Consider the following 23,046-nt stretch of genomic DNA (forward strand, 5'->3'; position numbering starts at 1 on the left):
ACCCCCAGTCTCACGGGGAACGTGGCCCAGGTTCTCTGTGCTTTCTCACCACACCAGCAGCAGCATCAGGATGAGCCTATGTGGTTCTAGCTCAGTAAGCATCCAGTGAAAGAAGCTCCTCCCCCCTGCCCCCCACCCCCCCTGCAGGCACCCTCAGTCTCTTCAAGGGAGCCTTTCGGATGCTTCCATCCTCCCTCCCCCATACCTCATACATACACTGAGCTTTGATGGGGAAGAGAAACAAGGAAGATTTGGAGTCTCTGTTGGTTGAAATGTGGAAGCAATAGCATTAAAAGGGGCCTGGAGAGCTGGTGGAACTTTCAGCCTGGAATCTCTCTCTCACTTCTGCCCTCAGAGACAAGCCCCATCCCCACATCTTTTTTTTTTTTTTTAAGGTTTTTTTTTTTTTTTTTTTTTTAATTTATTTGTGATAGTCACACAGAGAGAGGGAGAGGCAGAGACACAGGCAGAGGGAGAAGCAGGCTCCATGCACCGGGAGCCCGACGTGGGATTCGATCCCGGGTCTCCAGGATCGCGCCCTGGGCCAAAGGCAGGCACCAAACCGCTGCGCCACCCAGGGATCCCCATCCCCACATCTTTAACTCTCCTTCCCCTGCCTGGTGCACAAGGAAGTCCCCCGCTTGCCTCAACTCCCAACACCTCAACTCTTGGAAAGGGGAAAATTGATACATTCAGTATGCTCCCTCAGAGGTAGCACAGCCACAAGATGGCCTTCTTGGTCACGGGGAGTGTTTCAAATCCGTGAGACCAAAAAAAAAAGAAAAAAAACCAAATCCATGAGACCTTGGAATTCCTAATCTGCCTTTCAATCTGACGAGCAAGTACAAGGACCAGTAACATGCCAGCAAGTGGCCATCCTCCTGCTCCCAGACTCTCCCTAGTGGAAATAAAGGATGCGCAGGACTTTAGCCTGAGTTCAGAAGCAGGAGGTGAGTGTATCTATATCCCTTCAGCCTCCCCAGTGGTCCCTCAGCCAAAACTGCTGCTCTTTCTTATTCTCTGAGGGCTGCCCCCTCACCTCCCCCACCTCCTCCCCCCACTTCATTAAAAGGGAGAATTGCGGAGATGGTATCATTCAGGGTCCCACCAACAAACAGATGGCCCACTTGACAGAAAATGGAAGGAGGTTTTATTTATAGAGGGACTATTTACAAAGTGCAGGGGAGCCTCCAGTACAAGAACCTCGTGCTGTCGTCACCTCGAGGCCTGAATGGCCAGGGTGGAGGAAGGGAAGCAGTGACCAGAAGGTGGGATGACAGTCATGTGGAGTAGGCTTCTTTGAGAAGAGGAGTGACCTGTCCTTGAGGGCAGAACCACCCCAAGCCTCTGCCACAAGAAAGGAGACAAGGGAAGAAATACCTTGACCTTACTCTCCTTCCTTCTTCACGTCTCCAGCTGAGACTCTCCATTGGCCAAACCCAACCTGAAGCTGGAAACACAGGACTCCTGTTATTCAAGTCTACACAGGTCAGCTTCCTGGGCCAGAGAGCAGGGAAAGGGTAGAGAATGGATGATATTCCCCTTAGGAAATCCAGGGAATTCTATCTTTTTCAGTAAGTTCTCCCTCTCAGTTGCAGCTGTTCTAGCAGAGCTAGATTCGCCAAGTTACTGTCAAGTACATCTTGTCCCTGGCTCATGGCTAATAGTTCCTGGTACAGGTCTCTTCAGTCTTAACACATGTGAGGAGCACTTGTCTCCTTCCTGCTGTCTCTAAGCATCTGAATCCTGGCATTTCCCCCTTCCACTGCACATCCCTGTAAGTGGCACTGGTCATTCCTGCACAGAGATGGAGGCATTGATCTATAGCTTGGAATTGGATTCCTACTAGCAGAGCCTAAAGACACTTAATTTTTGCCACTTCTCTCTCTGTCTCCCACCACCACCCCATAACATTTCACAGTCAGCATCCTCCTCTCTTGTCTCCCAGATGACACTCTCTGCAAACATCTCTTCTTTCTGGTAGCATGTGGCCTTGACCAGAGGTTTCAGCTTGTCTTATAGCCAGCTCCACAGCAGCAGCTCCCACTCCAGGAAATCCTGTCTCTGAAGCTAAGGCTAAAAAGGGGAGGGAATGGGGGCTTAAATCAGCCAAGGGTATCTGCCCCAGTCTACCTCGCCCCTTCCTGGAGACACTCTAGTTTCCAAATAAATCATGTGTCCTTCATAGCTGGATTAAACATCAATTTCCAGCTTGGGGTCACACAAGGAAATCTGTGGGGGTTTTGTTTTGTTGTTTTGTTTTTCACATCAGTCTCCTGAGCTTACTTCATAGAGTGTATATCTCAATTTTTCACTGACTGCTGTTCTGTCATTCCCATTTCGGGTATCAGCACCTTCATTTCCTTTGGGAGACTTTCCTGCTTGCACTCTCATTTCAAGGAGTTCCTGTGTGGCTGACCTCACCCTCCCAACTCCAGGGTTGGGGAAATAACCCAATCAATCCCATGAGACTCAGTCCTGATCATTTCCTCAGAATGAATGGCAAGTGATCTCTTTTCAGTAGAAGATGGTCAGGATGGAGCTCTTGGGGGGTCATCTTGCCACTAGATAAAGAGTATATCCTGAGAGAGAAGCCAACACGGAGAAAGGCAAAGTGCTGAGTTGGAGACAAATTCCTGATGACCTGATTCGTGTGCCTGGATCTAGCTATTCCTGAAGAATAATGCTAGCATTATTCCTGGATTTCCCATTTTTGTGAGCCAATAATTCCACCTTCCCTTTTATGTTTTTTGGGTTTTGTTTGTTTGACTTGCTTAACACATTAGAAATGAATTTCCAGGATTTACAAGCAAAGGATCCCAATTAATATAATTTCTGAAAAATCCATTCTTGGTCATATCAGAGTGCTGACTTCACAACCACAGATTCCCTCTGGTGCTGAGGTAGTATTTTAAGGCCATCTCTGCTCAGGCTGGATCAGCCTGCGTTGGTACTTTGGGGAGGGAGGGGCATGTTCAGCTTTTTGTTTTTTATGGTGGAATTTAACATGAGATTTATCCTCTTGGCAACGTTTTAAGTGCACAATACAGTATTGTTAACTCTAGATACCATGTAATACATTTGGCTCTTTATTTAGGGTAAAAATTGAAACCCAAATTCAGCAGAGAATTGAATTTACCATCACAAACCCTGGACAGGGTCTCAAAATGCCCTCTAGCTGTGACTGTCCTTCCTCACAGCCTCCACTCACATTCTTCCCCAAGGAGCAAGCCTCAGTGCTAAATTACCCTGGAAAAAGTCTTCACAGGCGTTAGTGGATGTTGTATTGAAGATTTTCGATCTAGTGATAGAGAAGGGTTCTACATCAAATAGCCCATGGCAGTTCTTGGTCCCTTTAAGTGATCCCAGGCCTCTCTTCTCTCCAGGTTCTTCCCTACACCCAGCTCCCTTACCTCCCTCTTCTTTTGTGGCACAGTCAGCTTTGGGCTTCTCTTCCTTACCCAGGATGTAAGGCTATGATCTAGTACAGGAAAGGCCAACATCACCCTGAAGAAGACTTTGTTTTCAGCAAACTCAACACCTTTCAGCTACCTGGATACATCTTCTTGGGAGGCATGGAGGAAGGGAAGTTTTAAATTTTCTGAAACAAATACATTTTTTTCCTGCCATGTGCTTTAATTCTTTAGAATCAAATATGTACTGCACCACTAAATCACCCTGTAACTAGAAACCAGTTCCTGCAAATTACTTACAGTCCCTTTTAAGAAATTATTTTTCTATTTAAATTGATCATTTTATCAGGGTGCCTGGGTGGCTTAGTGGTTGAGCATCTGCCTTTGGCTCAGGTCATGATCCCAGAGTCCTGGGATCGTGTCTTGCATTAGGCTTCTTGCAGGGAGTCTGCTTCTCCCTCTGCCTATGTCTGCCTCTCCCTGTGTCTCTCATGAATAAATAAATAAAATCTTTAAAAAAAAAATTGGTCAGTTTGTTTCTGCCACTTGCTCCCACAACCTGATTGGTGCAGTGGATCTTTTCATTCCCTCATCCTCTGCTTTCTCATGACATGCACAGACTCAAGTATCTACCTGCCTCCTTCTTTCTGTTTTCCTGCCTCATCTCTTGCTCCCAATGGCTTAACTCTTTCCTTAGACCTCAAAGGACCTCAAAGAAGGACTGGCCTAATCCCTGTTGCCTGCATTTGGGCAGAGTTTTAGATCAGACCATCTCTGAGGACTTCAGCAACTCCAGCTCAGTTGTCCTTAGGTGCTCAGCTGTAGGGAAGGTGGGGGCAGGGTGTGGAACAGGGTGAAGGGAGATTGTTTTAGCAAAATAGAAGACATGAGAAACAATCCGGGGCTTAGTCTGTTCAGACTGGAGGTGACTGTCCCCTTACTCCAGAGCTGGTCACATCACACCTGGAATGTGACAGCCAATTCCAATCCCCAAATGAGGAGAGAACCCTGGACTAAGTGAGCCCTGTCTGACCACAAGAGAGAGACTGGAACAAAGAGGGAACATTCCCCACAAGGGTCAGGGAGGGAAGGAGGGAGCCCAGAGGACATAATCTTCATTTGTACCTATTGATGCACTGTTTTAGCACAGGAGCTGAGTTGTTCTGGGTGGCCTGAAAAGCAGCACAGAAACAGATCTATGACAAGGGAGCTTGAAAAATATTTTCTCCCAGCCAAAGCTATCCCACAACAATCCAGGCAGCCTTTTAAGATAGTGAGCTCCCCGTTATTAGAAATATTCAATAGGGCCTGGGTGACTACCTGGCAAGGTTGCAATGGAAAAAATTCCTATGAGATTGAGTTGGCTGAATTAGATGGCCTTTGAAGTCTCTTCCAGTCCTGAGCTTTGATATTTGGAATACATAGTTGAGTGAATGAAGAGTGACTACTTAATACTTTGTTGGTTGGATGACGGTTGATTTGTTAAAGAAAGCGATTAAACGAATAAATGAATGAATGAAATGGGTTGCTCCAATACATAAAAGATATTTGATTGAAAGAACACTTGTTCATTCTTTGATTGACTGAATGAAGATTGATTGCTTTGTTGAAATAATGAATTAGCAAATATAAAGTGTGGTTGAGCAGACTCATTGAATGAAGGTTTGGTGGCCAGTAGGATTCTGTCCCTTGGTTCCTACTCTGTTCTCTCATCTTGCCCTTTATCCTGCTTGTCTTTCTTTTTCTTCTAAGTGTAGTTAAGAAGAAATGTTTTCATTTGTGTGCTGCGTGTGGAAAATAATGTAGGCTAAAGAGCCCTTCTGCCTAATCAGGATTTCATCTTAGGCAAATATGATTGCCCAAGCACATGCTCGTGGTGACTGGTATAACCTGCTTCAGGACTCAGAGGAGGTGTGAATTTAGCATCTCAGCCAGAGAAGTGCAACTGAAGGTCACAGCTGGGGCTTGGCCCCTTTGGCCCCTCGCCTGTAGGTGAAAATACTGTCTTCTCTGTGGGTTAGCAGAAGATGACTATTTGGCAAGAAAATACCTCCCAAACATCCTTTGAGGTGCCTAGAATGCCACCAATAGAACACACCTTCTTTGCACAACTGTGAAATGAGGTGGTACCTTCTAACAACCTACTATTCAGATTGTTGTGGTTTGGAGTAAGATCCCCGGTAAAATACCAATGGAATCTGGGAAGGGGTGTATATGAAGCTCTGTTGGCTAGATTAACCAACTATTATTGCCATCAACTTCTCAGGTCAATTTGGTCTGTCAGCTGAGTTCAGTGTCCCTGTCAGATTCAGAGGGAGTGGGGCACAGGCTGGATACATTCTGATAGAGGGTATAAACAGAAAATCACCCGAGCACGTGAGTGCTATGCTGGGAAACAGACCCAGGCGGGGGGCATGATGGAATCCCAAGGATGAGGAAGAGCTGGGAGGGTATCTAATAAGAACTTTCAGGGAACCAAAGCATGGAAAGAGGCTTAGAGGCTTTCCCTCCTATTCCTCAGGGTTGTCTTGAGCTGGTCTGAGTTCAGAAAGGAATAATACACTTACCTGGTGCCTGTCACCCCACCCCACTTCTGGGAGCTAGAGAAGCTAAGAACTTAAGAACTACATGTAACTGCTATGGTCACTCTCCCAACTTAGGGCACAAATTACGCTCACATTTTTTTTCCTCCATTAATTGCTTGAGCTCCCTCAAGATCTTATCAAGAGGAAGTCCAATCTGCCTCTCTGGGGGGCCTTTTCTCCTGCTTCATAGGACTGCTCAAAACCCTCAGGGCTAGCTGATTTCAACCAGGGTTACTGCTGAGCACCAACCTTGCTCCACTTCGTTGCTCAGGGCCCCAGAAGCCATGGACGCATGATTCCAAAGCTCTCATTCATATTTCTGAGCTCAGGCAATTTTCTCCAGGGGGAAAGTTCAAAGGGGCTTCTAAGTCCTCAGCAGAAGAGTTGAGTCTTGTCACTAGTGTAAGACTCCTTTCCCACACCACTGAACTCCCTTTGGGGGCCCAACAATCCTTTGTCACTGGCCAGTGATGCTTATAGGGGATGATTATCTTGGGAGAGAGTTGAATAATTTTGAAACTTTCAAGGGCAGGAGCTGGGCCTTCTTCTATTTGTACCCTGGAAGCTCCTTTGTTCCCTGCAACTTTCTCCTGGGCTCTACATCCCACTGGATCTTGGGAGAGGCAGCCTTTGTCAGGCCACAAAGAGTCTTGTTTTGTTCCACCAGGGCCTATTTACATCTGATAACCTCAAGTGACTGCCAAAATGGAGAGGGCCTCCTTCTTGGCAAAGTCCTGCCCCAAGGACAAAAAGTGAGACACTTCCTGCCACTGTTACACTTGGCCTCCTCCAGTTAGTACCCCAGAAGGGAAGTGACTTCAATGACCATGAGTCAGGGACATTTTACACTGCACCACCAGGTTCCTCATAAAACCCTAAAGACTTTTGGGCGGGGCAGGGCAGGGAAGGAAGGACCAAGAGAAAGTACCCTCACACATGAGCACCCTCCATGCCCATATACCTCACTAGCTGCATTACCTCCAGTAGCTTCTCTCTGACAAAAGAACTCTATAAGGTAAAATTGTTAAGAAAAAAACAAACAAACAAAAAAATATCCAGGCCAACCACAGTGAGATACCACCATACTCATTAGGATGGTTGTTATTATAAAATAATAAGAAGGAAAATAACAGGTATCTCTAGCCAGTGTCCCCAGGAGAAATCAGAACCTTAGAGCATTGCTGGCAGGAACATAAAATGGTGAAGCCACTATTGAAAAACAGTATAGTGGTTCCTCAAAGAGTTAAACTTAGAATTGCCCTATGATCCGGCAATCTCACTTCTTTGTATACCCAAAAGAATTGAAAGCTGAGACTCAAAAGATATTTGTATATCCATGTTCATAGAAGCAATGTTCATAAGAGCCAAAAGATGAAAACAACTTAAGTGTCCACCGACAGGGATCCCTGGGTGGCGCAGTGGTTTGGCGCCTGCCTTTGGCCCAGGGCGCGATCCTGGAGAGCCAGGATCGAATCCCATGTTGGCTCCCGGTGCATGGAGCTGCTTCTCCCTCTGCCTGTGTCTCTGCCTCTCTCTCTCTCTCTCTGTGTGACTACCATAAATAAATAAAAATTAAAAAAAAAAAAAAGTGTCCACCGACAGATGGATGGATCAACAAAATGTGATGTAGCCATACAATGGAATAGTACTCAGTCTTAAAAAGGAACGAAGTTCTGACACCTGCTACAAGGTGGATGAACTTTAAAGACATTATAATCAGTAAAATAAGCCAAATATAGGATGATTCCACTGACACGAGGTACTAGAACAGGCAAATTCATAGAGATGGAAAGTAGAATAACAGGGTACCAGGGGCTGGTTATTAGTTTGATAGGTACAGAGTTCCTGTTTGGGATGATGGAAAATCTCTGGAAATACATAGTTGTGATGGTTGCACGACATCATGAATGTACTTATTGCCATCAAATTGTACACCCGAAATGGTTAAAATGGTAAATTTGTTTGTCCTATATATATTTTTTTGTCCTATATTTTACCACAAAACACAATATACCCAAGCTACTCTTCTTTGCCCAAAGCAAACATTTGGTAGCTTTACTTCAGTTCAAAGGCCCTCCCTGCTCAAAGGTGTGATTTTTGAAGGGGTCAAAGCAGGCTGTGCCCTCAGTTCCATTAGCTGTACTGGGGCAGAGAGATGTTTTTCTTACTCTGTGGCTATGAGATGAGAGAGGATGAGGATATGGGAGCACCAAGTGAGCACCCAGTGCACAGAGAAAATTTCTTCCACTTCGTCCTGCCTATATACTGTCTTGACTGGAGGGCTTCTAAGGGTTAGAGCCTACTTTTTTATTGTGCAGATGGGAAAACTGAGTCTCACAGAGGAGGCATAACCTGTCCAAATGTATATACTTTTCCTGACTCACCGCCCAGTGCTCTTTCCCCTGGGCTGAGTTGCTGAGAACAGACCACTTTGGGACAGGGCCTTGTTTCTCTGGGAAGTGATGACCTATGACCTCTGGGCTCTGAAGACTCTTCAGCTAGGCCTGGATGGGGATCAAGCTACTGAAAGTTAGGATGCTCTCACACCCAGGTGAAAAGGCTGCCACTTCCACCCAGATCTGGCGGAGATCCTCCACCTATCCCCAAGCATTTCCCTACCTATTCGCCCTCCTTTGGCCTCCCCTACCCTATTGTGCTCCCACTCACTTCTCTAACCTGTGTCCCCAGGAGACCCCTTTAGGTAAAGGATGATAAGACAGAACAAATTGATGGGTCAGGACAGCAGGGTGCCCAGATTCATTCATCCAGTCCCAAAACTGTCAAGAGTCTGCCAAGTTTCTGGTGAACACTGACTAGAGGGCAAGCATGACTAGAGTCCAGGGTCAGGGGGCCCTACAGACACTTCCTCCTACTCCAGCTGCTTCACCAGGCCTAAAATTCCCAGCCGAGGGACAGAGCTTCAAACCTTTTCCCATCAAGGCAGAGAGGTTTAATAGAACACTTCTCCTAGCCCTGGGAGGCAAACAGCAAGTTTACACCAGAACTACCCTAATGAAAAAGGCCTGAGGGCCAGATTTAACCTGGAGCACAGCCCCTCACAGAGCAGTGCCCAGCATGGAGCTGATTTCCCAAAAGTTCTGTTGAATTAAAAAGCTCTTAGCTACAAGAGAATGTCATCTCCACCATGTCTGAGTTAACACAGGCATCAGGGAGTCTGGAGGGAAGATGGACAGAAAATATTTACAGTGGATCAACAGGAGAGACAGAGGTTGATACAGACCATGGGGTGAGGGATGAAGGCCCTGACCCTGTCTAGGGTGGAGGATCTGGGAGGGTTTCCTGACAGAGGGGGTTCCTAACTTGAAAATCAAGGCAATCTGTGGAAATTAGGCAGGTCCAAAGGGTAGGAGAAAGAGAAAGGTGGTCAGGTCAGAGAAAGTAACTTCAGAACTGCCTGGGGCCCCCTGTGTCTTAAGACCCCAGTGTGAGCTGGGAAGGGAGTGGGTAGAGGAGAGGGTGGCACAGGTCCGTTGATAGAGGGATGAGTGGGGTGGGATATGATATGACCTGTTGGGGAGCCTCAGAAGAGAACCCCCAGGTGAGGGCTGAGCTTTCTGACCTTGTAAGAGCTCAGGATGTGGAATCCCAGCACTCTGGGAGGAGTCTCCAGGCTTTTGAGTTGTGTCTTAGCTGACAAGTTTGACTGGTTCAAAGAGCTCTCTTTGGCCTGGTGGCCTTCTTCCTGATGACCTCCAAACACCCCTGGGTGTCATCCTTTATCTTTGCCTGATATCTGCCTTCCTGGAGGCTCCACTTCTTGGCTTGTGTCTCTTCTCAGCAGCCCAGTGCAGCACTCCAATGGGTATGGTATGTGGTGGGTGGGGAGTCAGGGCTGGGGGGATGGGTGGGGATAAGATGGTAGCTTATCACAATTTGGAATCCTGTTTCCTGAGAGTCAGATGAGGTCATGGGGATTGTCTAACCCAAACTAACTATTTTACAAATGAAGAAATCTAGATCCACGTCGGGTAAGGAGTTGTCCAAGGCTATTAGTGAGCTGGGAACAGAGACAAAATTAGAACCCAGGCCTTCTGACCCTTTCTTTCTCTGCCCAGGATCTTGCAGGAAAGAAATATGTGCTTTATTTATTTATTTAAGATTTTGTTTATTCATTTGAGACAGAGAGAGACAGAGAAAGAGAGAGCATGAACGAGGGAGAGAGGCAGAGTGAGAGGGAGAAGCAGACTCCCCATTGTGCAGGGAGCCTGACTTGGGGCTTTATCCCAGGACCCTGAGACCATGACCTGAGCCAAAGGCAGATGCTTAACTGACTGAACCACCAAGGCACCCCCAATAAACATTTTAGTAGAGCAGTGAGTCTCTGACTTGATAGGTTAACTTGAGACACTGCACTGAAATTAAATATGATCACTTTAGGAGATTCTTTGGCACTAATTTGCTGATAAACCCAGACATGGGCACTGAGACTTATAGAGCTGCTTCTTTTATTAGATGCTCTGAAATCCAACTAAGCCAGGATATTCTCATATTAATTTGTTTAGATTATCATTGAAGTGAAGGTCCTACATTTAAAAACTCAGGTAGAATATTTGTAGACATGCATGACTAAAGCTAGAAACCCTCAAGAAATCAAGGAGCCTGGTTTGAGAAATGCTGGGCTAGAAGGACAGACAATCCTGAGGAGGGGGTGGGAACAGGCCAGGTCTAAGCTGCAGAGTCAGTTGTGATGGGGCGCCTTGTGGGGCTGGACTCCTGCCCTCTGCTTACCCCACACCTTGGTCCTTGCCCTGTGACGGGACTTGGGAGTGTCTTTCCTGTGGTTTTGACTACGTGGAAATCTGCAGGTTCCAGACAGAGGTCTGAGTCCTTCCTGAGGGATCTTGAGTTGGATATGCCCCTTTCTTTGGGTCTTCATCTATAATACAATGGAGTGGATTTGCCAGGAGGAACCGATGGGGAAGGGGTTGGCCGAGGGGCAGAGGCATCCATTTGTTAGAGCTGCCACTGTAAACTGCACAGGTTTTCTGGTAGTGTTAGGTCCAGAGCTGAAAAGGAGTAAAGTAAGTACCCTTTACTCCAAATCTGAGACATCATCTTTAAGAGATAATGCAAGAGGAAAAGGTATGGCTCTAGAAAAAACTGGTAATCACCCTTTAGTTATAACCCAGAGCTTTCCTCCTAGCTTTTTGTCCACAGAGAATCATCTGGTCCTCCTGGCAGTGCTGGGAGACCAACAGTCCTCCTCCAAGCTCCCCCAGGCCCATTTGTCTTCCTCTGCCAAAGTGATCTCAGGATGTTATTACTGTCTGTGCTCCTGTCCGTCTGCCACCCCTACCCCTCCAAGGAACCAGAGCCCAGAGCCTCAGGGATTGCTTGCTTTCTTTCTATATCCTTAGGGTCCAGCAGCTCACTTGTACCAGAGAAAGCACTCAAAGGACTAGCTGAAGGAATTAAAGTACTGAGTGCTGCAGACAAACATCCTTCCCCTGAGGCCCTGTAACAGCTTTGCACCTCACTACCCAGAAGGAAGCAGATCAGTGATCAATGGCAAGTCAGGGACACCAAAGCTCAAACACAATAGGCCTGGGCACTGGCCTCCAGGGACAGGGAAGGCCATCAGACCTTGATGAAGTAAGAACCAGCACTGGGGCCACCTTTTCTGGTTCATCCTCTGTTGGCCTCCCAGCTTCTTTGGCTCAGCAACGCCCAGGATTCCGGGCATGTCTGCCTCTGGCCTTCTAAAAATACTCCGGCTGCCCAACGCCTCCCAGATGTCTGAGAGCTGAGTCTGTGATTTCTGTGCTGGTAATGGGTCAAGCAGCTCAAGCCACTTCCTCTGCTCCCACCACCCACTGCCTCCCAACCCCTGTGAGGCAGGCGCGGGTAGAGGCCTGACGGCCTGAACCCAGAGATCTCAGACATTGTTGACTACAGTCCCTTATTGGAACAGATGGGAGAACTGAGGTCCATGGACTTGCCCAGGACACGTGGACACTAATGTTCTCTCCACCTCACTCCCCAGACTCTATTTATGCCTGCTGCCACTGCACTTCTCCAATGCTGCCTGCAGTCTATAAACTGGATCTGTCTTCCCCATTCCAGTTAAACTCCCAGAAGCCCCTGACAGCAGTGGTGGAGAGGATCCCTGTGGTCCTTATGGTCCCTGTAAGAGTGTCTAATCCAGAGCACACAGAAGTAGATGTAGATTGGATTAATGAAGTAGTGGCAGCCGGGGCTGTGCATGGTGACTGGGGTGGGGGTTGGGGTGGGGTGGGCGACAGAGCTGGGGTACTCATCCAGGGGCCAGCCACTGTGATACTGTATGTCCTCATCAATTGCTCTAATTGGATCCTCAGTTTCATGGAGGCTGAATGAGATGGTGTCGAAGGACTGAGCCAGACCTTCTGAAGCCATGACCTGATGGACTGTTGAGAATTCCTATTCCTTCCTCTGCTCCATTGTGTGTAGGGAAGATGGCATGTCCACCCAGCTCTGGGATTTCAGCTTCTGCTCCTCCCTCCATGCCTCTGAATATCCCATCTCTGGTCCTATTTCCCTAGGTCCAGCCTTTCCAGTGGAGCCACCCTCTGACTCTACTGCCAGGTGCCTGGGGGTGAACACACCCCACAATGCCCCCCATTCCTTACTAACCATATGATCTTGGGTAAGGCATTCGAAATTTTCAGGGCCTCAATTTCATCACCTTTGCAATGGAGAGAATAAGACCTACCTCAGAGAAACGTTAGTAGGGTCAAAGGAGATTCCATTTCTCAGATTTTAGGTCATAAATCTCCTTCCTCAGAAAGTCTTCCCTGACCTCCCTGAATAGCTCAGGTGACTTTGCCAGCTCTCTGGATCAGCCCTACCCCCAAGACCCCCTGTCCACATTGTGTAGTCATTGTCTCTCTATGCTGGCAGCAACTCGAGGCCAGGAGTACCAGAGCCCAGTATAGCATCTTCACAGATAAAGTGCATGGTAAGTTGGTTGAGCAACAAAGTGAGTAAATTTAATGCCTGGGGAAAAGTAAAGGGTTGTGCAGAAGCCAGAGAGTCTGATCTAGGTGGGGGTCTGCTTTTTTTTTTTTTAATTAAAATTAAAATTTTATTATTTTTTAAAATATTTCAACTCAATTTGCCAACATATAGTAGTATAACAGTGCTCATCTCATCATGTGTAGAAGGGCCTGCTTGAGGATAGGCTCTGGTGGTAGGAATACAGAGAGCTCCTTGGAGGTCCTTGGAACCCTTCCCTTCCTTCCCTGATGAATTCATCCTTCAAGATCCTAGGAAATCTCCTTCCTGGAGAAATCTGGTCACTGTCTCGCCTGGGCACATGACACATCCACTGTAGGATTTCTTTACATGTCCGTGTCCAGCCTCTGATGGTGAGTTCCCTGAAGACAAATCCTGTTGGATCTTCATTCATCAAGCACTGGATCTGGCATGAACCCAATAAAGGTTGCAGAGGGAAAAAATAGATGAAGAAATGATTTCTGAATTGGATTCCAGGTTCAAGTGCTTGATCATTTATGCCCCTCCTAGTCTTTGGGATGATATACATTACCAAAATGAGAGGCAGAGGGGCAGGCTATTGTCTTCCATCTGAAAACATCCTCCAAGGACATGTGGATTAAGCGTGAGCTGAGAAGAAAGATTGATAAAGAGCAGTGAAAATATATTCCCAAGCCCTGTCTTTCTTCCTGGACTTTTCTCTCTGTTGAGGAAAGGCCACAGAAACCAGACTTTAAGTATAAAAGGCCCCTGGGTATCCCAAAGATGTTCCTCAGGCACTTGGTCTGAGCTAATTTATTCATATTTTACACATTACTATTACACTTTGGTGATCTCGTTGTAGGCAGCTTTACGATTAGTTGGCAGCCTTGTTGGGGGTGAGAAGTTGCAGACAGGCCCTGGGAGAGAAGTACCTGATGGGTCAAGTAGAAGGGAGAGAGAAAAACAAAGTAGTATTACACCCGCAAACGCACTTAAGGGCAACACAGATTGGGATCACTTAGTTCAGGGTCAAATAAATGCTCCTGGCTATATCACTGGATGTCTGCTCTGGGAAAATCCCTTTTTGGGCCTCAATCTCCCTATCTGCAAAAAAAAGAACAGTTTCCATCAAAGGTTCTGAGAATTTATGATTCAGCAGAAGTTTCTTCACGTGAGGCCTTTCAATCCTCAACTATATAGGTCACAGGAGGTTTCAGCAAGGTCCAGGCTCCTATCTTCTGGAGTTTTGAGTAATGAGGCTTTTCTGCCACAAACTCCCAAGGGTAGAGACTGTCCTTAGGAGGAAGTCCACCACAAAGCTGTCTGGACTGCATCCCTAAGGAGACACAGAGTTCCCCAGGAGCTCGCACAGAGGCAGTGGCCCTTGGTGTGCTTGCTGCCTACGGAAGGAGTGAAAAGGAAGCTGGGTTTGAGTACAGCGGAAGTGCCTGAGGTCTGACAGTTGCTCTCAGTGCTCTGCAGCTAAGAGAGAAGTGAAACTGAGCATCTGGCAGCTTCTACCTTGAAAGCCCATGGGACAGCAACAGGTGAGGCCTAGTGCAGGCCTGCTCTCTGGTCCAGAGGTTGGCCACAGGCTAGGGGAGGTCCCTGGAGAGTAGGCTAACCCAAGGACTTGGGGGGAGGGCAGAGGCAAAAAGCCCTGAAGCTGGTTTGCATCCTTGGGCAAATCTCTGTGCCTCTTTGGGCCCAGTTTCCCTACTTGCAAAAATGGAATTGGGATTATATTTGCCTGTGCCATAGGTATTTCTGGAAGGGTGGGCATTGGGAATACAGAGACAGTTTGGTTAGAAGGAAATCTGGCCTGTTTCCTTTCAGCAAGGGACTCGTAGTCTGGTGGGGGATGGTTATAAAATCATTGGATAAATCATGATTATGAATGTACACACAGGTGCTGGAAAACTCAGCAGAGGGCACTTAACCCAGCCTGGGTACTCAGGGAGAGCTCCAGAGAAGTTTAAGTGACTTGCCCAAGGTCACATAGCAAAAAAGCAGTCCTGCTGGGCCAGACTTCAAAGGAAGGGAAGTTCAGAAAGACATAACTAAATAGAAATCTAGTTAGCCAGAGCTTAGTGCTGTCATCAAGATCTGAACCAGGCCTTCTAGAATGGGAGAATTAATTTTGGCCCGATGGCAGGAGGAAACAGGGTTTTTGAGTGGGGGTTTGGAGAGTAAACTTGAGTTTATCAGGCAGGGGAAAGGGGAAAAGGCTGAAAGCAGAGGGAACAGCATATTCAGAAGTGTGAAGTTGCTGAAAGAATTTGATGAGTTCTGGAAAAATGCATGTATATGTTGCATTGGGAATGAGCGTGTCTAAAATGGGGAACCTGATGACATCAGATAGGATGACAGGAGTCATGCGGTGGGGGGCCTGGAGCATCATGTAAGGAATGTGGGGCTTAATTTGTAGGGCAGGGGGAGCCATGGAAGTAGAGGAATGCATGGTCAAAATGGCCTATGTGAAGGCTTGCTCTTCTCTGGGAGGGCAGAGGAGCCTGGTAGGGGGAGAGGCAGGAATGATGGTAAGAAGGCAGTGACAGACGATAGTGGGTACCTACGTCAGTGTCAGGTCCAACTCCTGTTGAGAAATGGAAACCTTTTAGGAGCCTATAGCGGTATGGAGGAAATGAGAAACGAAACCTGGGCCCTACTATGGCTGTGGTCTGGGTAGATGTGGTTAGCAACAGAAGTGAAATGGTTGGGGTGACAGGCTGTGTGTCACCCCAACCCAGAGGAATGTGGGATACCTAGTGAGGGAAAGTGGGAGCCCTGATTCAGGCTAGGGCAGGGTGAATGGCTATGTCCTGAGGGAGGCCAAGGGGCAGTCTGCCACCGACCACTGTGTGCCCCACCTAGCCCTACCCCTCACTCTTGCCACTTCTCCCTGCCAAGCCTTGTTCAACTGTCTCCCGAGCTCAACTTTTCCTCCCTTTTCTTCCGGCCTTCCCAGAACCCTGCAGTTCCTGCCCAGTCCTCCTGGGAGCCTGCCCTGAGCGCTGCAGGCTCCTGGCTCCCCACAGCCCTGTCACCCACCCTGCCTAAGTGGGGGTGCACTCATGCTTGGTCTTGAAGCATGTTTTATCCTGTGATCTTGGTTCACCAAGCCAGTCAACGTTACTTTGCTGCAGGTGCCTCTGGCTCATCAGACTCTGCCCACAGAAGTTCTTTAGGAGCAACAAGAAGTCAGAATCAGACTCTGGGGTCCCCAAAGAAGCCACGCTGCACATCCCTTCCCTCAAGCAGGCACACAGGAAGGCTGTTCATGGGCTTGGCTGGTTGGTTCTTTGTTCTGGGGGACGTGTTGAACTAATTGAGCCAAGTAGGCAGATCCAGGTGGAGGGTCCTCTATTAGTCAGGAGGACAGCAGGAAGAAATCTGCCTCTCAGGTTCAAGTGAAGAGACTTACCAAAGGATCTGCTGTGCTGATTGGGATGTAGGCAGATGAAGGGAACAAACAGAAGGATGGTGAGGCACCCACCCAGAGACTAGGGCTGAGGGAGGGACAGGAATCATGTCACTGGAGCCCACTGGGAAGTAGAGCTGCCTGGCAGGAATGGGATCAAGGAAGGGAGTGAGGAAGGCAGAGGGAGCAGAGGGAGAAATAGTCCCAGCTTCCCTCATCTTTCATCCTCTGGTATCCTGCTGTTTCTCATTATCCAAACCCAAGTGGAACCCAGTGGGCAAAGGGGCCTGGTGTTGCAGACCAAAGTTCCCAGCCTCCTAGGGCACAATGTAGGGCCAAGGGTCTGGGGGCAGGGGGTGGTTGGTAAAAATATAGATGAACTATCTCCAGATATGCCTGAAAAATTGTCATTCAGATGGACTATCTGGATGATGCCTATGGCCTTGATTCAGTCATTTATGATCAGTTCTGGGTTAGAGAAGGTTTATCCAGCTGCCTCAGAGAGAAAAGACCAGCCCTCACCTTTATGTTAATTTTGTTACCATTTAGAAAGCACTGTCTAGTCTTGATCACTATAGGACTAGAGCATGATGGAGCCAAGGGAGCCTCGAGGATAGCTATCCCAATTTCCGCAGTGACTGAGGCCCAGAGAGGGTGAGAGCCGGGTCCAGGGCCACAGGACCCATGTGAGATGACTTTTGAGAGGTGTGCAGTAACCAATTACACAGTTAAGGACACATAGCTAGGAAGTAGCAGTCAAAATTCAAACTGATCAGTCTGACTTAAAACTTGACCAAGCCCTTTTTTTTTTTTAATTTATTTTTTATTGGTGTTCAATTTACTAACATACAGAATAACCCCCAGTGCCCGTCACCCATTAAAACTTGACCAAGCCCTTAACCAGGCCCCCAAGCTGAGTGCCCAAGAGGAGGGGCTGGGAAGAAAGGCACTGGAGTTAGTGTGACCCAGTCCAAAGTGCCATCTTTCAGACCTGCCCACTCTCTCCTTTATCATCGGTATACTTACCTCACAAACCTCCACCTGGGAGGAGTAGCAATGAGGTCACAGGACCAGTACAGTGTGAGGACAGAGGGGCTGAATATGAACAGGAAGGCCTGTCTGGGCCTTTGGGCACACCCTTCCTTAGAGTGCTGTCTTAGGCCTTCTATTTTGTGACCTGGCTGCCCACACTTAATGTTGAATGGCTGGTAAACATTTAGGACTTCAGGCCTTCAAATCCATCTATCCAGTGTGCCTTGGGGCTGGGGATACAGTGACAAACAAGATCTCCTCCAGAGGTCTGTGGGGATGGAAGCACTGGTAGGATGGGTGAGATGAGCAATATACATGCCTATTACAGAGTGTGATAAATATTATAAAGAAACATCACTTTTCAAAATTTAGAGCACATATCCAAGCGGGACACCCAAGACTGCAGTCCACCTTTATAGGCTCATTTCTTGGAATACTCAGACTGTTCTCAAACATGGCTCAGCCCACCCAGCCTGTGGTGTTTGCTCTCCTGAGAGTGTCTAACTCCCTGCATCAAGACCCACTTCCAGGGCAGCTTCCTGGGGCCCCTGTTTTAGACTGAGGCAGCCTTCCCCACATGGAACTACTATAGTACTTTGGTTCTGTGCTTTGAAATTTCTTATTCAGGCTTAAACAATAGCAAGGGGATTCTAAGTCTTGTCTGTTACTTTAGTTTTCCATTCTCCCCTTCCTGAGCATTATGGGTGCAGTAACCATTTGATCAACTATGACAGCCGAGTTCCCAAGAGGAGGGGCTGTGTGAGTCCAGAAACTATGATAGAGTAGTTAATCTCTGATCTGGAGTAGGAACATCTGGGTTCAAATCCAACTTCTTACTAATTATGTGATCATGGGCAAGTTACTTAACCTGAGCCTCAGTTTCTCTATCCTCAAAGTCAAGACAATTGGATACAATAAGAATAATGGGTTAACACAGTCAAGTCCTCAGAGCTGTGTTTGGTACTCCATAAGCATGCAAGAAATGTTAGTTATTGTTATTATAGCTATTATTAGGAGCTAGTGGGTGTGCTTGTAAACAACTCCTCACACCCAAGCAAAGCTGGTGCAGACACAGAGGCTCAACACATAGCAGCACTTAGAGATGGGGCAGGGTGGGGAACTGAAACTCCATTTTAGAGATGAATGGCAACTCAGAAGGCAGGGCATTTATTTGTCTAACAAATACTTTTTTGGGCAATTTCCACATGTCTGGCACTGCCTCTCTTCCCACATCAAACTTACTGAATCCTTAGAGGAGGGCCCTGTGTTTTAAACAAGTACCCCTAAGTGATTCTCAAGCTTCAGGCAAGTCTGGGTAAATGCTTAAATTGTAGGATAGCACTGCAAACATTTTGCCACATCCCAAGTTTGGATTGGGTTTTATGGGGGATACCATCTTCTGCTGGCAGATTGGCATAGCAGTTAACAGCAGACCCTGGGCCTACCCTATTTAGGTAGAAATCTCAGGTTGCCACTTATTGGCTATATGACCTTAGGGTAAAATGGGTCTAATAATAGTACCTACTTCAAAGTTGTTGTGAGAATTAAATTATTTAAGTGAATGCTGACACATAGTAACTATTATAAAGTATAAGCTATTATTATTACTGTGCCCAGTGTAGACAAGCATCAGAGAGAAGGCGGGGGTGGTGGATTTGATGCTTCTTATCCGAGGATTGGCTCTGCCTAGAGCGTTGGCGGTGTCTGTCTCTTCGGAGAGACTCACCACCTGCTCCCTTCCTCTGGAAGATCTTTCCTGAGCCAGGGAATTCCCTCCCGTAGCGCCGACAACAGCTCCCAGCTTTTGATGCCACGTGCTCTGCCCACAGCAGCATGATGAGAAATTAGATCACTTCTCTGGGCCAAGACCGGGCTGGAAAGACAGGCAGGTTTAGGGGTTGGAATGTCCATTTAGGAGCCCCTGAAAATGAGAGGGGGAATACAGGTCCTGGGGAAGCTCCTCTCCACAGCCTGGGCCAGTTTTGGCCAAGGGTGGTGCTCAGCTTATTCAGGCCACAGGCCACAGGCCATGGGTGTGTGGATGTGCTGTAGACAGGGGCAGGGCGGGTGCCCAGGGCGGGAAGGCAGGATGCCAGCCCTCCAGGACACTCATTTTGGCCCACTGCCCTCCAGCAGGGAGCAGACAAATGTGTTTTGTTTTGGCATTAACTGGGCAGGCTGTGGGAAAAGAGGCAGTGGGCTTCCCAGGTTGAGTGGGGCCGTCTCCTTTCACAGGCCAGGGCACAGTGATTGCAGAGCTGCCACCTCCCCATCCTGCTGTCCCTCCCCTACAACTCCATCTCCTTCTGCTGGTCACTGCCTGACCCCCATTGCCCAGCTCAACCTGGGGGGGGGTCCCCTACATGGAAGGGACTCTCAAGGAATAGCATCTCAAGCCTTCAGGCTGGGCTTTAAAGAAACCCCCTGGTGGAAGTCCCTGTGTTACAGATGAGGAAACGAAGGTTAAGGGAGGGCTGGGACTTCCCGGGTCTTCACAGTGAGTCAGGGGCAAAACTGGGACTGTAGTTGGGCTCCACACCCTCCCTGTGGGAATTCCTCTTTTTTTTGTGTTTTGTTTTTTAAATTTACAAACAAAACCAGAGCAAAATGAAGGGAAACTGAAGGAAAACACATGCACACACAAAAGAAACTCACATTGGTGGGCCAGCAGGGTTGCAGGCGTTTTATATAAACATTCCCATTTCACTCCCACCACAACCCTGCAAAAAGTCATTATTCCCCTTTTAAGGACAAAGGACAAGGGAACTCAGCTGAAAAGAGATCCTGGTCAAGAACCCAAAGCTAGGCAGAAGAGGAACTAAACATCTAGCCCAGGTTTGCCTGACCCTAAATCTCTGGGATGTCAGTGCTCCTCCCAAACCTGACTGTTTTATCCATTGGCCTAAGTTTCGCAGAGTTGTAATCACAGTGCAGCTCCTGGTGGGAAGGCCCTGGTTTATGCCCCACCTAGGCAGTCATTCAACCTTCCCTGATGCATCCCAAGACGGGCAGTCACTAGCTTACGTAGCTCCTCAGTTCTTTGCAGATCACTTAGCTGTTATTTCACTTCACCTGTACCACCTCCCTAGGAGGAAAGACCAAATGTGTGATGTGCCAAAAAGGTCACCTTCAGCAAGTGCCTGGCAAAGACAAGACTAGAACTTTGGTTTCCTGCTTCCTGATATCAAAACCATGTGACTGTCAGCTCCTACTATAGCCCTGGGACTGGCTGTCCCTCACTGCCACACAAGCTGTAACATTCCCTGGCACCAGCTGACCAGATAATTCCCTGTCTCAGTGACTGCCTTAGATTCCTGCTACTACCTGGTGGAATCTGGGTCTCTAGGACTCTCCTGACCTGCATATTCTGGACTCACTGCTATGACCTTTGGTCCGTGGGTTGAGATTGAGAGTTCCTGGAGTACAGGGCCTGGGTCTTATTCCAGAGACCTACTTATGACTGAGCTCAGAATAAGGGACTTGTTGGGTGATGCTGGATGGAATCCAAGGTCTAGTACTGCCACAGACTCACTTTGTGTCCTAGGGAGAGCCCCTGCCTTCTTCTGCTGATCTCTAATCTTGAAGTCTCATTTGAGTGGGCTGATTCTGTCTTGAGAGCTAATGGAGGCATGCTCCCATATATACCAGGCTTATCAGAGGGCTGTGTTGAGGGGATTAGCCCAGGCAGAAGCAAAAGCTTATATGTGAGGTGAGGTAGGGGTGAGGTGGGTGTGGGGTGTGGAAAGGTGGGGAGCGGAAATACAGGGAGAAAGGTGACAAGGGTAGAAGGGAGGTAAATGGGGCTAGACTGTGTTGTTTGTAGCAGCATTGCCAAGTAGCCTCAGTGGGGCTCAAACAGGGAATAGCTAGCATCTGGATAGGCTAAAGGTATTCCTAAGCAGCCTATGCCAATGTGAGTGTGGGATAATGATACAGCAGGAAAGGGAGTAGAGAGTACTGTGAACCTTAGCTACAGGGAGGGTGGGAGGTGACTTGGTGCAGCATGGGCATATGGGATGGTGGCCTTGGATGCAGAGCCTTGGATGGAGTGTAGGTCTGTCCTAGATGGACCAATCTGAACCATGGTAGGGTGCTGTTAACATTCTAGTCCTGCTCAAGGGCTGCTGTACACTTCTCATTCCTGGAGTTTCTCCTGGGAGCCCTGTGGAATACTGGTATAGCTCATCTTCCAATGCCTACTCATATGCCTGCTCTAAACCAGCTTTTAACCCTGGCTCTCACTTAAATTTGGAATCACATTCCTTCTGGGAGATTGTACAGCAGCATGTACCCTGGAGAAAGAGCATAGTTTCAGAGCCAGAGAGAGCCAGGGACCAAGCCTTGCTCTCCTGTGCTAGCTGTATGACCTTAGGCTACTCATTTCACTTCTGATCCTCAGTCTGTGAATCTGTGAAATGGGGTCATATGTACCACAAGAAGTTGCACAGGTTAAAAATAATGTAAACAACGTGCCTACTTCAATGCCTGAAACACAGAAGAGGCAAAATGAGTGGTAGCTGTTATTAACTCCTTCCCTGAGTAAGAATCCCATCTGTAGCCTCCTTGATGGAAGGGAGCCAACAGCTACTTTCAGTGCCCTAGGGATGGGGGAGTTCAGCTCCTCTAGGGGTAGCTCTGCCTGGAAAACCTTCTTCCTTAGACGCAGCTAAGACCTGTCCTAGTTGTGTCTCTGGGGCTATAATGCATGTTGCTCTGGGGCCACAGGACAGCTCTGTGGCATTACCCCAAACAATCTCAAGAGATCCTACATTTGGTAACACAGTGCTTGCCTGCACTGCAGGGAGCAAGGCTCTGGAAGTTCCCAGCCTAGTTCAAAGGGATATCTTTTAAGTCAGTCTTACATAAATCATAGAAATCCCTTTCCCCATCCCTGTGGAGTTTGGAATATATGGATCGTATCCTCCTGAGTCTACTTTTTTCCTGGGTGAACTCTCTCAATTCCTTTGAACAAGAGGCAAATGGGAGAATTAGATTCTGGTCCCAAATCCATCACTTCAGGGTAAATTATTTATCTTCACTGAGCCTCCAGTTCCTCATTTGTAAAATGAACAAAATAACACTCTCACGTAAGCTCAGAAAAGTAAGGCAAAAGTTTGGGTTCTGGGAAAGGCACTTAGTAAATGTTCAACATATTTCAAACAAACAAACAAACACATTTTTGAAAAAGCAGGTAGGTCATCTGGTATTGCCCCTTAGCTTTTAAAAAATTTTAAATTCAATTAATTAACATATAATGTATTATGAGTTTCAGAGGTAGAGGTCAGTCAGGCCCTTTTTATCATACCTCCAAAGGAAATCATCCTAGAAAGTCTATGCCTTCCTGGTTTAAAATAATAGTAAATTAGGTGGAGGATGTCCTCCTAAACCCACAAAATAGAACCCCAGAGTGTACTTCATCTGTGAAGAGCCTACTAAGTTCCTGGCTCATTCACTTACTTTATTCCACAGCTGGGGACCAGAATCTGGAGAAGGCCCAGCATATCAATGGTAGAGGCTGGATCCCAAATCTCCCAACATCTAGCAGTTTTATCTAGTCCTCACTTCCAGGAAAAGGAGGCGAAGGGTGGATGATCTCTGGGCCAGACTAGTTCTGCCCAGG

General features: G+C 47.5%; 1 protein-coding gene across 1 annotated transcript in view; it reads left to right on the plus strand.

The window, feature by feature from the left end:
* The first annotated feature begins 14,388 nt into the window (after positions 1-14,388).
* FCHSD2 (FCH and double SH3 domains 2) overlaps positions 14,389-23,046 on the plus strand; it is a 327,826-nt gene continuing 319,168 nt past the window's right edge. The window contains exon 1 of the mRNA XM_038568738.1: positions 14,389-14,520. Coding sequence (XP_038424666.1) covers positions 14,506-14,520 — 15 coding nt within the window. The 5' untranslated portion in view covers positions 14,389-14,505. The remainder of the gene's footprint in view (positions 14,521-23,046) is intronic.

The sequence above is a fragment of the Canis lupus genome, chromosome 21 (genome assembly GCF_011100685.1).
Source record: "Canis lupus familiaris isolate Mischka breed German Shepherd chromosome 21, alternate assembly UU_Cfam_GSD_1.0, whole genome shotgun sequence".
NCBI lineage: Eukaryota > Metazoa > Chordata > Mammalia > Carnivora > Canidae > Canis > Canis lupus.